Source organism: Colossoma macropomum, unplaced genomic scaffold, assembly GCF_904425465.1.
Source record: "Colossoma macropomum unplaced genomic scaffold, Colossoma_macropomum, whole genome shotgun sequence".
Lineage (NCBI taxonomy): Eukaryota > Metazoa > Chordata > Actinopteri > Characiformes > Serrasalmidae > Colossoma > Colossoma macropomum.
The window spans coordinates 18,069,021-18,083,904 of record NW_023494800.1 but is presented as its reverse complement, the minus strand read 5'-3'; the positions used below and the strand labels follow the sequence as shown (position 1 = coordinate 18,083,904).

The following is a 14,884-nucleotide window of genomic DNA, read 5'->3' as shown; positions in this document are numbered from 1 at the left end:
AGTCCTGAGTTCAAAGCTGATTATGGGGTTTAGGTTGGGCTACGTGTATTAATACCTGTTAAAACATTTCAGTAGCCAACTAGAGTTATTTAGGCCATGTTCTGTGTGGCGAGTACAAAGAAAATTTTAACCTGTCTAATCCTAAAACATTTCTGTTAATGGATTACCGATGCTGTTTTCCCTTCTATCGACACTCGTCTATGCATGTCTTTGGGGAGATGTAAGGAAGGCGAAGCGGTTTACTGATGCAAAACAAAAGTAGTTAGAAAGGTAATTTTTAACCAGCTTAATGACAATACGGAGTCCTCGACAAAGTAAATATGTAACGTGTTACCTGCTTAGTGAAAACGGCCAGGAAGCGCTCAGCTAAGTGGTATGAATTACTAATTCGGGTTGTTTTTGTTCGTAGATGCTAGCTAGCTAACATTAGTTAACGGGACTGAGAGCGTTGCTATCAGTGTTTATTCACTTTCTGGTAGCCCGCGGGCACAGATTAGCAGCTAATGTAGTTTAAAGTTACACTGTACCACCTCATTTTGATTTGCTTTTGCCAGCTCAGACCAAGAGATTGTGGCCAAGGACAAGTTAGATGGAGTTGATTTTTCGTCATGAATAAGCTGTTGTGGCGTTAGCACAAATGTAGAATAAGTTTGCTAGTTAGCCGTGTAGCTAGCTAACGTACACTAACCGGCGCCCCAGCTGATAGACCTGATTAAGAGCATTTACAGTGAAGGTGCTATTTAGCCTTTTAGCCGTTGCGCTAACTTACACTCGCTTTTCACGAGGTTGCCACGATCTGCCTACCTCAAGTCAAAAATATGTTACTTCAAGCTAGCTGTTTCTCATCTGCATCATTTTGTTTGGTTGACTGTAATTTATCTCATTTAAACGTCGCGGTTCTCCGTTACTGGCCTTTAAGGCAGCTGTCATGCGTTGTAACTAATTTGTGGTACCCTTTCTGATCCATGACAGATCAGAGGGCTTTACTATGTCCCCATCTGTTTAAAGCGATGATGGAGAACACGGGCTACTGCAGTGAGAGCTTCACCAGCCTGCAGAGTGCCGCCAGCGATGAGGACATGGTGGAAATTGCTGGGGCCACTCTGGATTTTTCCAGTACTGATGATGTTCCTCCGTTAGACCGTGACTACGGATCAGGTAATTGAGCTGCAGAACACACAAGAGAGATTGTCAGTGAGGTGTTTAGTTAGAACTAGTAGAATTTACGTGGTGCCCACAACTTAGAAGAAGTAACATTATTTTTTAAAAATTAAATACCGATTATTTGGTAGTGAGTGCCCTCATTCACTCTTGACCTTATTCAAACATTATTGTTATGTAAGAGCTTCCCATAGTTTTTATTCTTTTTCTCATGGAAAGTGATACAAGTTTAGGGGGCAAATCAGTAATGTAGACGCTTCTGGTATTTATATTCGAGTAAGAAAATCCTGGTGTGAAATGGATGAGGTCATTATGCCACTGTTCACTGCCACCCACACAGAGAGCTGCTCTGAGCCTTTATCAACAAGATCAAAGTCTCCTCTAGTTATTTCTGTGGTGGTTTCATATTTTGACTTGGGGGATCGCTCAATTATTTGCTTACCTTGCCTTTTAGTAGCTTGCTTCTGTTATGTCTGTTGTTAAGGCCAGAAGAGCTGTGAAATGTTAACATGTTGCCAAAGTCTCACGCCACTGTTTTTGTCTTAGATTTATCAATACTGCCTGTCAGTCAACTGTAATATTTTTGGTTCTGAGTTATTCTGTACACATATAGGCTGACTTAATGAATTGAATAAATACATCTACCATTAGGTCATATGGATGAGAAGAGTTTTACTACTAGTAAAACTGCATTGGTTGTCAGAATTGTTTTATTGCTGTCATATGTGTATTCAGAGCTCAAGAGTCAGAGCTCATTTCTGAGCGGTCAAATCACTGAAGCTTAACACCACCTGTTATATATCTCCAAGGCAGTGGATGAGCAATAAAGTGGTTTCAGAATTGCTGTTGGAGCATTTTTTTGAAGATGTTTATTGATGACAAGAAAAAAAAACGAATTATAGAATGTGCCTTTTGCTCTCAGTGCTTTTCTAATTATGATACTTGTTAGATTAATGTTAAAAATTAAGGATAGCACACTTCACCCAAAATTTAACCCTGAATGAGCTAACGCTTTTCATTCAATGTGCAGGTGGACTTGAGAATGGGCTGAATGGGGTCCTTAAGCTGATGGATCTTCTAGATGAACCAGTGCCTGGAGTAGGCACGTACGAAGACTTCAACACCATTGACTGGGTGCGAGAAAAGTCCAAGGACCGGGACCGCCACAGAGAGGTTAGCGGGACTTGGTTAAAGACTCAGATACAATTTAAATGCACATAGGAGACTGGATTGGAATTATGTACTTCTTTGTTCTACAGATTGCCAGTCAGAGTAAAGAGTCTACCTGGGCTTTGATAATGAGCATTCATGATGCCTTCTCTGGTTGGCTTCTCATGCTTCTGGTCGGACTGAAAGCAGGTTAATTCTTCAGGCTCTTCATTTATCATGCATTACCATTAGTACTGCTTATTTACATTCACAGTTTACTTAATAAGTGGGTCAACTGATACACATCCTGCTTTATTTCTTGCTTTAATTTAAAGGTGCCCTGGCTGGTGGGATTGACATCGCCGCTCACTGGATGACGGACCTGAAGGAGGGCGTGTGTCTCAGCCGTTTCTGGTTCAACCATGAGCACTGCTGCTGGAACTCCAACGAGACCACATTCCAGGAGCGAGACAAGTGTCCTGACTGGAAGAGCTGGGCCGAGCTCCTCATTGGCTACAATGATGGGCCTTTAGCGTACATCATGAACTATCTAATGTATGTTTGCTGGGCCCTGCTGTTCTCATTCTTAGCTGTGTCTCTAGTCAGAGCCTTTGCTCCCTACGCCTGTGGCTCTGGTATCCCTGAGGTAAGGCCGACAATAGTCAATTTCTTCCTTTCCGTTTCTCTGTTTTCTTGCCTGATTAGATCTGGCAATATTTGCAGGGACACTGTTGCTTCTGAGGAGGTTTATTGCCATACATTCATTCATTTATTTACAGTCTTAAGCAAAAGTTTGAGTGCCCTCGGTCAAGTTTTATTGATGTGCTAAGTGAAAATAAGTCCACATCCTCTACAGAGAACAGACTTTATGCACATTTTATTGCACAATTACTGATTGCTCGCTGAATTTAACATATTGGGGAAAAAATGTGGCCTGTGCCATATAGTGTATATGTTCATTTTTTGTATAGGATGTGGTGTGTATTTTCACTTAAATCAACAAAACATGTAACTTGATTGTGAGTGCTCAAACTTTTGCATACGACTGTATATGCTGATTCTCTCCAACATTGCCCTCCAGAATTTTTAGCACCCTTTTTAAAAATGAACAAACAAGGTAATGGAAAAAATGAGCTTGATCTTGTACCATCAGTATGAGTGGAATCTAATCTTCCATTTAGCTAAAATTATTAAAATATAAAGCTAATTAAGGGGATTTTTTCTCAAAAACATATGTGGTGTAATAATTGGAACTTTGAATTTATTAGTTTTAATTGACATATTTTTGTTCATGTGTTAACTTGTTAAAAACACCCAAAATTTTCTGAGCTCTTAAGTGGTCTTAGATGGCTATGCACAACTTTCTGTAACCCTGGTCTAAACAATATGACAAGCAAGGTAAACACCCTTAGTCATCTGTTGACATTTGGCAAGATCTAAACATCAAAAGGTTGTTTACCTCCATAAATGGCAAAAATAAAACAGCTTCAAACCCATTTCTTCTATTTGGGGAATAATTAAGAGTTAAGAATTTTCGAACATCCATTGCTGTGTTCAACGTGCTTGTAAGAGGATATAAGTGTATTTTGCCCTGTGCGCAGTGAGGAGGTCCGAGTGGCTAAGACAGGACGATAATCCAAAACATACACCCAAATTCACAGAAAATTCTTTACTAACCACAGAGTCAGACTTTTGTAGTGACTATCCTGCTTCTGTGACCTAAACCTCATTGTAAACATGTGTGGGAAGCTAAAGGGGAAAGTCCAAAAGACTCTGAAAGACATGAGGAGAATTTGTATGGAGCAATGGTATCAGATTGTCTGTTATGTGTTATTTTATCTCATTCAACATTAGAAACATTAAGTTAGATTTTTTCTGTATTTTCTACTTAGGAATAAGCTGATACCCTACTTTATTGCTTATCTTTTCCAAAGGTACCATTAACTGCAGAGATGTCTGTATTATGTGGTAATATCTTGATCAGGCAAGTGTCCTGAATCTGATCCTCAGATTAAGACCATTCTCAGTGGGTTCATCATCCGTGGTTACCTGGGCAAATGGACTCTGATGATTAAAACCATCACTCTGGTGCTAGCCGTGTCATCTGGCCTCAGTCTGGGTAAAGAGGGGCCACTGGTCCATGTAGCCTGCTGCTGCGGGAACATCCTTTGCCACCTTTTCACCAAGTACAGAAAGAACGAGGCCAAAAGACGAGAGGTGAGTGAGTGAAAAATGGCAGAAAAAGATTATAAAACAATTTGGAAGAAAACAGAGTGACAGGCTCTATTATCACCATCACTGTTTTGCACTATGGAACAGGAAAATTATTGGGGGCAGCAAGGATTGGTAGTGAAAAAAGATCATGCTTCTTTCAAATCTTCTCACCCTGAAAACAGCATCACTAAGAATAGGCTGTTTGTCACACAATACTTGGAATAGTCTGATAGCTTGTTCCTGTGGTATTATGTTTTCCACAGACACATTCCAAATATTTGTCTGCTGTCTCTATGGCCATAGAACCGGACAGAATAGAATAGATGTAGCCAGTCGTACTGTACTGGTTTGCGCAAGTTGCCATGGAAAGTTGCCCTTAGTTATGCAAGGTTATGCTATGGTATTCTAATGTTGTTGCTGTAACAAAACTAGCTGTTACAGCACTACTGAAAGATGTATTAATATGAAATAGTGCATTTGTTAAATTAAGGGAAAATAATTCCAGTGTCCTTTTGGTGAAACGTCCTTTTGGTGTGGTTCTTAATTAATTAATTGATTACATTCAAGTCAAGTAATCTTGCTTACAGTAGTTGTTGAAGACAGTTTTGCAGACAGAATATTGAACATTTCAGAAAATCTATAGTCACTTATTTCTGTACACTATATTTTGTTTCAGCCAAACAGTAAAACACTGTTACTACGTCATGTTTGGTCTACTGTAACCTTGACGGTGGTTTTTGTCCTAATTCTCTATTTATACATGCAGGTGCTTTCTGCTGCAGCTGCGGTTGGCGTTTCAGTGGCATTTGGAGCACCGATTGGAGGAGTCCTCTTCAGCCTGGAGGAGGTAAATAACCTTATTTAGGTGATGCTATACTGCTATTATTTCCTCTGAAAGCAGAAGTTTCTTGCCTTTTGAACGTGACCTCAAATTCACTACAGCACAAAAGTATTAAAATAGATTTTTTTTTTTTTTATGCATTTCAAAAGTATTTTACATTTTGATAAGTTTGCCTGTTAATTGAAATCAAGTTTCACCAAAGAAGTTTATCCATAAATATTCTATTGATCTACAGCAGTGGTTTCGCTGGTAACGTTTCTTTGTGGCGGCCCACCACACCAAAATCTTTGCTGCCATGGCATCTAAATCAGTGCCTTGGTGAGTCGCCCAGGAAGCCCGATTCCTTCTTTCACACCCGTGTACACGTTATAGAATTCAGTTGGTTAGTGACACTAATAGGCTATATTACATTGTCGTTTAGCAGATGCTTTTATAAAGCTCTAATAAAATAAGCATACTTAGGTAAGGAAAAGAAAAACAGGCAAGGTAGGGAAACAGAGCAGGCATTTAGTTAGCTGGAGGGTGACAATGCATCTCTCTCCTTGCTCCCTTAGGTCCAAGCTGGGTTAGCTTAGCTCTTAGCTCTCTTCCCTTTCAGTGATGGCCTTTCTGTAACTACTCTACTGCAGCCTGAGGTTATCTAAATGATACTTCTCTCACACACTGGGAGAGACTTGCTTTCCACAATAAACCCAGTAAGTTTGAGTCACATAAACAGGTGCTGTTAGGCTGTTGTTACATTGTTGAGTGAAGCACTGGAGACAGGCAAACTGGTGAGGACTTGCAACAGGTAAAAAAAAACCCTAGTTGTCTATTACTGTCACTGAAAAATAACTAGCCTATATCACACACACACATTTTCTAAGCCGCTTATCCTTCTGGGTCGCGGGGGGAGCTGGAGCCTATGCCAGCTGTCATTTGGCGGAAGGCAGGAAACACCCTGCACAGGTTGCCAGTCCATTGCAGGGCAGACAGACAGAAATATACATTCACACACACATTCACATCTAGGGGCAATTTAGCGTGTCGAGTTGGCCTGACTGCATGTCTTCGGACTGTGGGAAGAAACCGGAGTTAGCCTATGTCACTTAATATAATTTTCAAGTGTTCTGCCAGAAAATGCTCCAACCAGTCCTGCCAGCTAGTCTGTATTGGCTCTGATGCTGGCGTTTAAATACAGTATTATTATGGGTAGTAGATACCACTAATATCATGAAACAATTTCTTACACGCAACTACCTAAATCAAGCAACATGCCTGTGGTGTGGGACTAATTCATGCTTCACACATGCTGTAAAAAAATTGTAACGAGAGTATTATGAGAGTTGATACAAAAAGTCACTATGCTATTTGGCATAGTCATCTTTAAATGTTTAAATTTATTTCAATTTGATGTATTGAAATACTTGCTAGTTTCAAAACATGAAATTGAAATAAATTTAAACGTTTAAAGATGACTATATATTGTTGTATCTCTGAAACTATTAAAAAATGGCATCTCTTCAAGCCTAGTGTGTTTTATTTGTGAAACAGTATACTGCTTTTACCAAAATAAAATATTTATGAAGTGGAATGGTATAACATATACATGTATTTATTGGCACCTTTTGAGTAGTTAGGTTAGATATAATTAGATATCGGTCTCTATCAAAAGGGAAAATGCAGTATTGGTGCATATCTAGTTGCTTCTGAACTTTTAATCTGTAGTGTATATTTGATTCTGTGATTCAGTGGCTTTGTTACTAGTGGCAGACTAGAAGTCTTTTTCATGATCTTCAGCTTCAGGTTGATAGAGGTTCATGCTGAACTGTTCCTTCCTCTAGGTGAGTTACTACTTCCCCTTAAAGACACTGTGGCGTTCTTTCTTCGCTGCTCTGGTGGCTGCCTTCACATTGCGCTCCATCAATCCATTTGGAAATAGCCGTCTGGTGCTGTTCTACGTGGAGTTCCACTCTCCCTGGCACCTCGTAGAGTTGGTGCCATTTGTGTTGCTGGGAATTTTCGGTGGCATTTGGGGTGCCTTCTTCATACGGGCCAACATCGCCTGGTGTCGGAAGCGCAAGACAACGCGTCTGGGCCAGTACCCTGTGCTGGAGGTCCTGGTAGTGACTGCGATCACAGCTGTTCTGGCGTTCCCCAATAGCTACACACGCATGAGCACCAGCGAGCTTATCTCAGAGCTGTTCAATGATTGCGGCCTGCTGGACTCCTCCCAGCTCTGCAACTATGCTAATGTCAGCGACATCAAGCTTAGTGGGAACACACTGCCCGACCGGCCCGCTAGCCATGACGTCTACATGGCCATGTGGCAGCTGGCACTGGCACTTATCTTTAAGATGCTCATCACTGTGGTGACTTTTGGCATGAAGGTAAGTTCAACTAGTAGTACAGCTATTGGAATATGATACTTAACATAAAACTACAAATTAAGAAGTATTTTTTTTATTCTTTTAAGAAATTGTGTAATTGTGTTTCAGAAGATGTTTTAGAGGTGTGCAGAATTCATTACGTTTCAATTAAAGATTATAGGAAAGCAAGAATTTTGTCAAATTATGCATCATGTTAAAATGATCAAGGACAGGAACTAACACAGTAAAAAAGGTCAATTTTGATTTCAGGTTTACTTTCAATTATAGAATTTTGGAAAATTCAATATGTGACTGATCATAAAAGCTGTACTAAGTCTGCTTCACTAAACTTTATCTTGTGTCCATTGAAGTTCACAGGGTGATGATTTAGTGCTCGGGTCATCCTTTGTTATGAGACTGTAAGCTGTTTTGTTTCCATTTTGACACCATGCCAGATACCTTCAGGTCTGTTCATCCCCAGCATGGCTGTAGGAGCGATTGCAGGCAGGCTGCTGGGAGTGGGCATGGAGCAGCTAGCATATTACCACCATGACTGGGTGATCTTCAAGGGTTGGTGTTCACCTGGTGCAGACTGCATCACACCAGGCCTCTATGCCATGGTGGGCGCTGCTGCCTGCTTGGGTAAGTAAGAAATACAGCCCACTGCGTTGGTCTTATCCTCCATAATTGGTGCATGAGTGTTTACATTTTTTTTCTTCATGATTCAAGCTAAATCTGGTTTGTGTAAAACAAAACTAAAATCACATCTAAAAAGAAAACTAGAAATCTCCACTAAGCATGACATGAACTCATTCATCAGTGGTGCTCTACTCTGCAAGATCACTGCTACCAAACTGCATCACTGCATTATTGCCTGTCACCCTACACATCACAGACAACAAAAAAATTGTGTGGACTAGTCTGGAACCCTTTAATATGATTTAAAGAATGGGAATGATGTCTGCCTTTTTCCACAGAGGAAACCCCTTTGGACTTAAAACTGCAACCTCTCTTTTCATTTTGTCTTTCCAGGTGGTGTGACTCGTATGACTGTCTCTCTGGTGGTCATCATGTTTGAGCTGACCGGAGGCTTGGAGTACATTGTGCCGCTCATGGCTGCTACCATGACAAGTAAATGGGTAGCGGATGCACTGGGCCGTGAGGGAATCTACGAGGCCCACATCAGACTGAATGGTTACCCATTCCTAGAGGCTAAAGAGGAGTTTAGCCACAAGACACTGGCCATGGATGTTATGCGGCCTCGTCGTAGTGACCCCCCACTCTCCATCATAACGCAGGATGGTATGAGTGTAGAGGAGGTGGAGGCTCTCATCGTGGACACGTCTTACAGCGGCTTCCCTGTGGTGGTCTCTCAGGAGTCACAGAGACTGGTGGGCTTTGTGCTGCGTCGCGATCTAGTCATTTCCATCGGTGAGAGACTTAACGCAAATTGGCGGAAGGAGCGTGGGGGTTTATGTGACTGGGGAAAGTGGTGATATGTGTCTGTTTGTTTAGATGATTTGCTGATTTATCTTTGTATTTTACGTATTTGATTTAACATACTCCCAGTTGACACATGGAACGATCAATTGAAGTACTGCACTACACACCATACAAATCTTTTTGCTTAACATATTTTCATCTGTAGCTGCACTTAATGTCATGATTTTGCTTAACACAAGATATTTCAAGAAAATACAAAAAAATATTTAATATTTTATTCCAAACTACATATGCCTTGTTTAAATACCTGACTAAGGAAATGGTTTGGCAAAAAAAATCACACAATGTCCCACTTCCCCCAGTTGTAGTTGATCAGCCAAGACATATTTGAAGTACAAATTTTGCTTCTTTAGCTTAACGCTAGAGCTACAGGACTGTCACTAACAAATTAGCCCAAATTGTTACTTCAAATATTTGAATAACCATGTCCACCCTTAGATTGTGCTCAAACTGTTGTGTGAAACACAGATAGCTTTTTACAGCTTTTAGTTATTTTTCTCATCATTTCTTCTCTCCTTCTTTCAGAGAATGCTCGGCAGCGACAGGAAGGCGTGGTCAGCACCTCTCGGATTTTCTTCACAGAGTACACGCCCCCTCAACCACCGAACTGCCCCCCTCCCCTGAAGCTACGCGGCATCATGGACCTCAGCCCCTTCACCGTTACTGACCACACTCCCATGGACATTGTGGTGGACATCTTCCGCAAACTTGGGCTGCGCCAATGTCTCGTTACTCATAACGGGTAACAAATTTTAGCATTTTAAAAAACACTATTTCAAAGACAGTAAGGAAGTGTTTTTTATGAATTACTGTTTTTTTTTGTGAAATAGTGGCAGTGCGGGCAGGACATGAGCTCATAGGCAAGCAGTTTTCAATGTTCACTCTGTCTTCACGTTCTAAATATTCTCTCTTTCTTCACAGGCGTTTATTGGGCATCATCACCAAGAAGGACATTTTAAAGCACATGGCCCAAATAGCCAACCGTGACCCAGACTCCATTCTCTTTAATTGAAGCTCCAAGCTGGCCTTTCTTATCTCACTCATGCTCCAGTGTGTAGCCACCTGTCAGGCAGGGAGCGCCTGTCTGACCAATCATTTGCACTACAGCACAGCCTGTGCTGGATGAGAGTCCACTCACACTGTGATGGCCATTTTGTAGGGCCTCGGAGCTGCAGGCACACCGCCAAGGTGGACAACTTGCAGCAAAACACCCTATGCACCTCGACATAGCTTAACCACCAAGCTTGGCCAAATCAAGATGCCAAGTTTTTTGTTTTCGTTTTTTCCCCTAAGTAGCCCTGATCTTAACATATCAAGACTATCACTTCATTTTGAAAAAAAGAAAATAAAAAAATTCTGTGGATTTGCACATACCACAATCCCAATCATGTTTACCTTTAGATATAATGTGTTGAAATTCCTGCAGAATGATAAATCACCTCCAGGATATCTGCTGACTCTGACAACTCAAAGCCCCATGTTCTCTCGGTAACAGAGGAATGCTTTGTTCGTCTTTTGTTTGAATACTTTTCATGGATGTGTGTGTGTAAGCAGTTATTGACTGGTTTTGCCTCTGCAGATTTCAATCATTCATTATGCCATAGATATCACAAAGAATGAGCTAAAACCAACTAAACTAAAACTAAAAATGTGCCCATGTGTTTTCTGTGTTGTGAACCCTTCCGTTTTTTTATTTGTGTCTGTCAGAATTTTGACTTTAAATAACTGGCTTTTTCAGCTTCTTCAGCAGAATCATCAATGGAGTTGTCATTTAAGGAAAGCATTTCATTTCACAGTATTAAGAAGTATGTGGGGAAAGTTGCAGAGCACTTTTATTTTTCTCAAAGAGCCACTGCTTTGGGGTTTGCAGTCTTTTTTACCTTTACATTATCCTCAAATAATGAAATGTACCAGGACTTTGGGCATTCCACTCTACTTTAAATGGGCTGTTTTTGTGCTTAGTTGATCTGGCATGAAATTGCTGCTGGGTGTCATTGTATGTTCTGCCCATCAGGCCTGAACACTTTGTCCTTAGATGAGTTTTATTTTCTTTGCTAGAAATCCTGTCTTGTTGCTTTAGTGGTTGATTACATTATTTAAGTTAAATTGACACATTCTGGGATTTATCTTGGCAGCAGGTGATGCGGATCTTCACCCAGCCAGGTGGCTAAACCCACATTATCAGAATACAAATTTGCAGAACTGATCAAGTCCAGAAAATGTGGCTGTTTAGGCTTTAAGGAAGAGTCTGAGGAAAAACTGTAATGGTCTGACTAATCACAGACTCACCGCCTCATAACTTAAGGCTTCTACAGTAGCCGTGCTGCTGTTTATTTCATACACTTCATTTATGGTAGGCATAATGAGCCGCCTGTAATATGTTAAATATTGTATTATGCTATATGCCTCATGATATGATGCATGCGTGGTAGAACTTTCTGTCATATATCACAATAAGCATTAACAATGACCCTAAATTTCCAATATATTTTTTAAATGTACACATTTTATGTAAACACTACTCAAAACAGTATATAAAATTTAAATACTAGGTCTGATTATTGTTTCTAATGCTTCCAAACTTGTGTGCCTGGATTGTAAGGCAGCCCATGCTGTGCTGTGAGCCACCTACCTGGGTTTAAATCCAAATCCATTTGTTCTTATGGAAGTGACATATAATAGAGATCAGATGATTATAGATTACATGCTCATGTTTGCGTTGGCTGCCTATTAGTTTTATGACACTGCCCTTGGTCTGCTGCAAAAGCTTACCAATAAAATACGTTATTTCATTGTTTACATCCTCCAAAGACACATTTATATGTATTGCTTTAAGCTTTTTCTCATCTCATTATATACCTGAGTTAATACTGGAATTTTATCTAACCATCTACCCTGACATCTGATTTCTTTATTAGGCATTGCTAATGAGAAGAGCTCTTTAAGTACCAGGGCTTCAAGAAGCCCTTTTACAATTACTGTTGAAAAGTCTGTAAATTGAGATGCACAAAAAGCCACTTTTCTTGCAGAGTATTCCCTTTATTAAAAAAACAAAAACAAAAACATTGTGTACATGTAGGGTCTTAAACAGCGTAACCTCTTTAATCCATTGTTTGTACTTATTTTAATTGTCTAATCAATGCTTGTTGATCATGAACATTTATATGTTAGTATTAAATATGAATGTAACACATTATCACAGTAATTTATGCATTAATACCCATGAGACAAGTTAAGATGTGATCTCCTGTGTTTATTTGATTGTATGTAAATATATAAGCAAACTAAACAAAAAGCTAAATCCCTTATGTTCTCGCTTTCCTTTAGAGCAAGTGTTGTGGTGGGTCCTCCCAAGACATAATGTCCAGCAGAGTATTTGTGATAGTGTGGTTTATGAACAGCCATACCACATACTGCAGAATGCACACTGATTAGCTGCTGATGTGCCACACAGCAAGCTAATAACTGACATGTTATTGTCAGTTATTAATTAAGGATAAATTTTTAAACATAGTATAAACAGGATGATGATACATAGACCAACGCACAGTTAGTGAAAACAAACTGGAACAGCAGCCCATTTTGGTGTTACAGCACAAAAGAGAGAACCTTGTAAAGGGGAATCTTGCCCCACTACCTGGCGTAAGAAGCCCCCTTGGCGAATCTTTTACAGAATGTATAATTTATATGTCAATTAATTTCTAGTCCTTGAATTTTTTCAAAAATTGTGTTATTAGGCAAGGTACAAAACCAAAATATTTTATTTTAAAATTAATTTGACGCCTCTGTCAGTGTCTGTGTTAATGAATTGACTTAATTGTAATAAGATATGACAAAAAGCAAATGACAGTAATTGTCAGCTTTGTCTAATTATTGTTGATTTAAAATGAATTAATGACTTTATTGTTGTTATTATTATTATTATTATTGCAACAAAAACAATTCAACCAATAGCATTCAACATTTAACTGAAACGTGCAACTGATTATTACAGCTGAGAACAGATCAGGTGTGGATGTAGTTCTGAAGTTGAGCTGCAGAAGTCTCAAAAACTCATCTCCACCAAGATGACTGATAATGTTGCCAAATTCTAGCTTATGATAGCTTCAGCCAGTGCTAGCCAGTCAGTGAAACTGCAGTGGACAACTTTGTCTTCATATGTATTTGTGGTGATATGCCTAATGGACTTCTTGCACCAAAGATCCAACATTCACTTTGGAAGTATAAAACATGTATTTTAATTCTTCTCAAAACCAGCTATACTAATCGGTCTACCCACCCGCAATAAACTATTCATGTACAAATCTATGCATATAAATGCATTGGTCACTACTATCTAATGAAACTAAAATGAGATCAACTGAATCTAATCAAATTCCTGAGGAATAAATCCCAGAATCCAGATGTAATCCAGATGTAATTTCATTGCTTTAAGCATAGACTTTCAGTAAATGGGCTGAGATTAAATTTAGCTCCATCATCATAAGGGGGCTTTTTCCTCCAAATTACCTTACTGAATGACCTTACATATCACTAAAAAGAAGCACCACTATGTAGTGTATCTAAGACCGGCATTCTGACATTGATAAACTGTTATCTTTCCACCCATACAGTTTGAGAGCCAGTTTTCCAGACCCAGATTAAACATAGACTAAAAGGAATTTCCAGTGATAACTCTCCATTCACACTAAAATTCAGCCCACTGTTAGGCTGGAAAACCCACAATAATTGTGTTTGCAAGTAACTTCAGGTTCAGTGTACTGCAGCTGTGTTCAGCAAGTTTAGTTTCCCTTTCAGGCTACATTACACACAACCCGTTTGTCTGATAATGAATATCAGCCTCATAGCGCGCTTCCTATCAAAGATAGAAGATTCCCACTAAATGACTGTTTTCCCACCAAAAAGTGAAATGTCTGTAAACTTACAGGTCATTAGAGGACCAAATAGTTTCAGTCTGTTTCTGTGAGAGACCAGAGCAATCTACATACGTAATAATAAGCAGGCTAACAGCCTGAGAAACTATGTGGAGAAAAAAATCGTAGAATTCATTAATAAAAAGCCTCTGGAGGATGAGCAATAAACAGTCTCATAGAAGAAGGCCAGTTCAAAGCCTATTATGTCATATACGTACTTACAACCAAGATTTCTTTCCACAGTGTGAGTCAGTATTCACTATGGACGTTTCCCATGTCTTTTATCTTTACTCTCTCACACAAACACCACAGAGGGTCTTTTACACCACGGGGGGGTGGGAGTTCCACAAATTAAACTCAAATTCCGGATGAAATGAATGATGATTCAATGTGAATTTCCGTCAGACTGTCTTGCGGATCAGATGCGAGTACTGAGTCACTCAGTGCTTTCGATCATGGTTCATATTACAGCGAGGCCTGAAGGTGTCCTCATGCCCTTGGTGATGCACTTCATCCACAAAGATAAAAAAATGTCCTTTATTTTATAAAAGGCAATTTACAATACATGTATTATTAACATTTCCATTTGCAGAGTGCTTTGTTGAAACTCTGAGGGTATTTGAAAATGTACTATACTATGGTAAAGTTGTTTCTTTACAGACATTTTCCACTGTTTTGGCACAACTACACATGGTGCTTTCAGTGACATTCCCCAGCGCCACAGTGTAAAATAACAAATAACAAATAATCATAAT

At 39.6% G+C, this 14,884-nt stretch overlaps 1 protein-coding gene across 2 annotated transcripts; it reads left to right on the top strand.

Annotated features, from left to right (window-relative positions):
* On the top strand, positions 1–12,517 carry clcn5a (chloride channel, voltage-sensitive 5a). Of its 2 annotated transcripts, none has more exons than XM_036587490.1 (12): positions 1–373; positions 973–1,158; positions 2,192–2,334; positions 2,421–2,520; positions 2,646–2,956; positions 4,321–4,527; positions 5,291–5,371; positions 7,189–7,734; positions 8,169–8,355; positions 8,746–9,144; positions 9,742–9,958; positions 10,138–12,517. In XM_036587490.1, exons 2-12 carry the CDS (start codon positions 1,011–1,013, stop codon positions 10,226–10,228), a joined length of 2,430 nt encoding a protein of 809 aa, XP_036443383.1. In that variant the 5' UTR covers positions 1–373; positions 973–1,010; the 3' UTR covers positions 10,229–12,517. The 2 variants fall into 2 exon arrangements, with proteins under 2 accessions (XP_036443383.1, XP_036443384.1); XM_036587491.1 differs by having other exon boundaries at positions 2–270.
* The last annotated feature ends 2,367 nt before the right edge of the window (positions 12,518–14,884 follow it).

What these genes read in the sequence shown, in the direction of transcription:
- clcn5a (XM_036587490.1), top strand. Translation starts at nt 1,011, where the DNA reads ATGATGGAGAACACGGGCTACTGCAGTGAGAGCTTCACCAGCCTGCAG. An exon ending in TCTGGTCGGACTGAAAGCAG is followed by an intron (nt 2,521 to 2,645) that starts GTTAATTCTTCA and finishes TTTAATTTAAAG; the next exon opens with GTGCCCTGGCTGGTGGGATT. An exon ending in CGATCTAGTCATTTCCATCG is followed by an intron (nt 9,145 to 9,741) that starts GTGAGAGACTTA and finishes TCCTTCTTTCAG; the next exon opens with AGAATGCTCGGCAGCGACAG.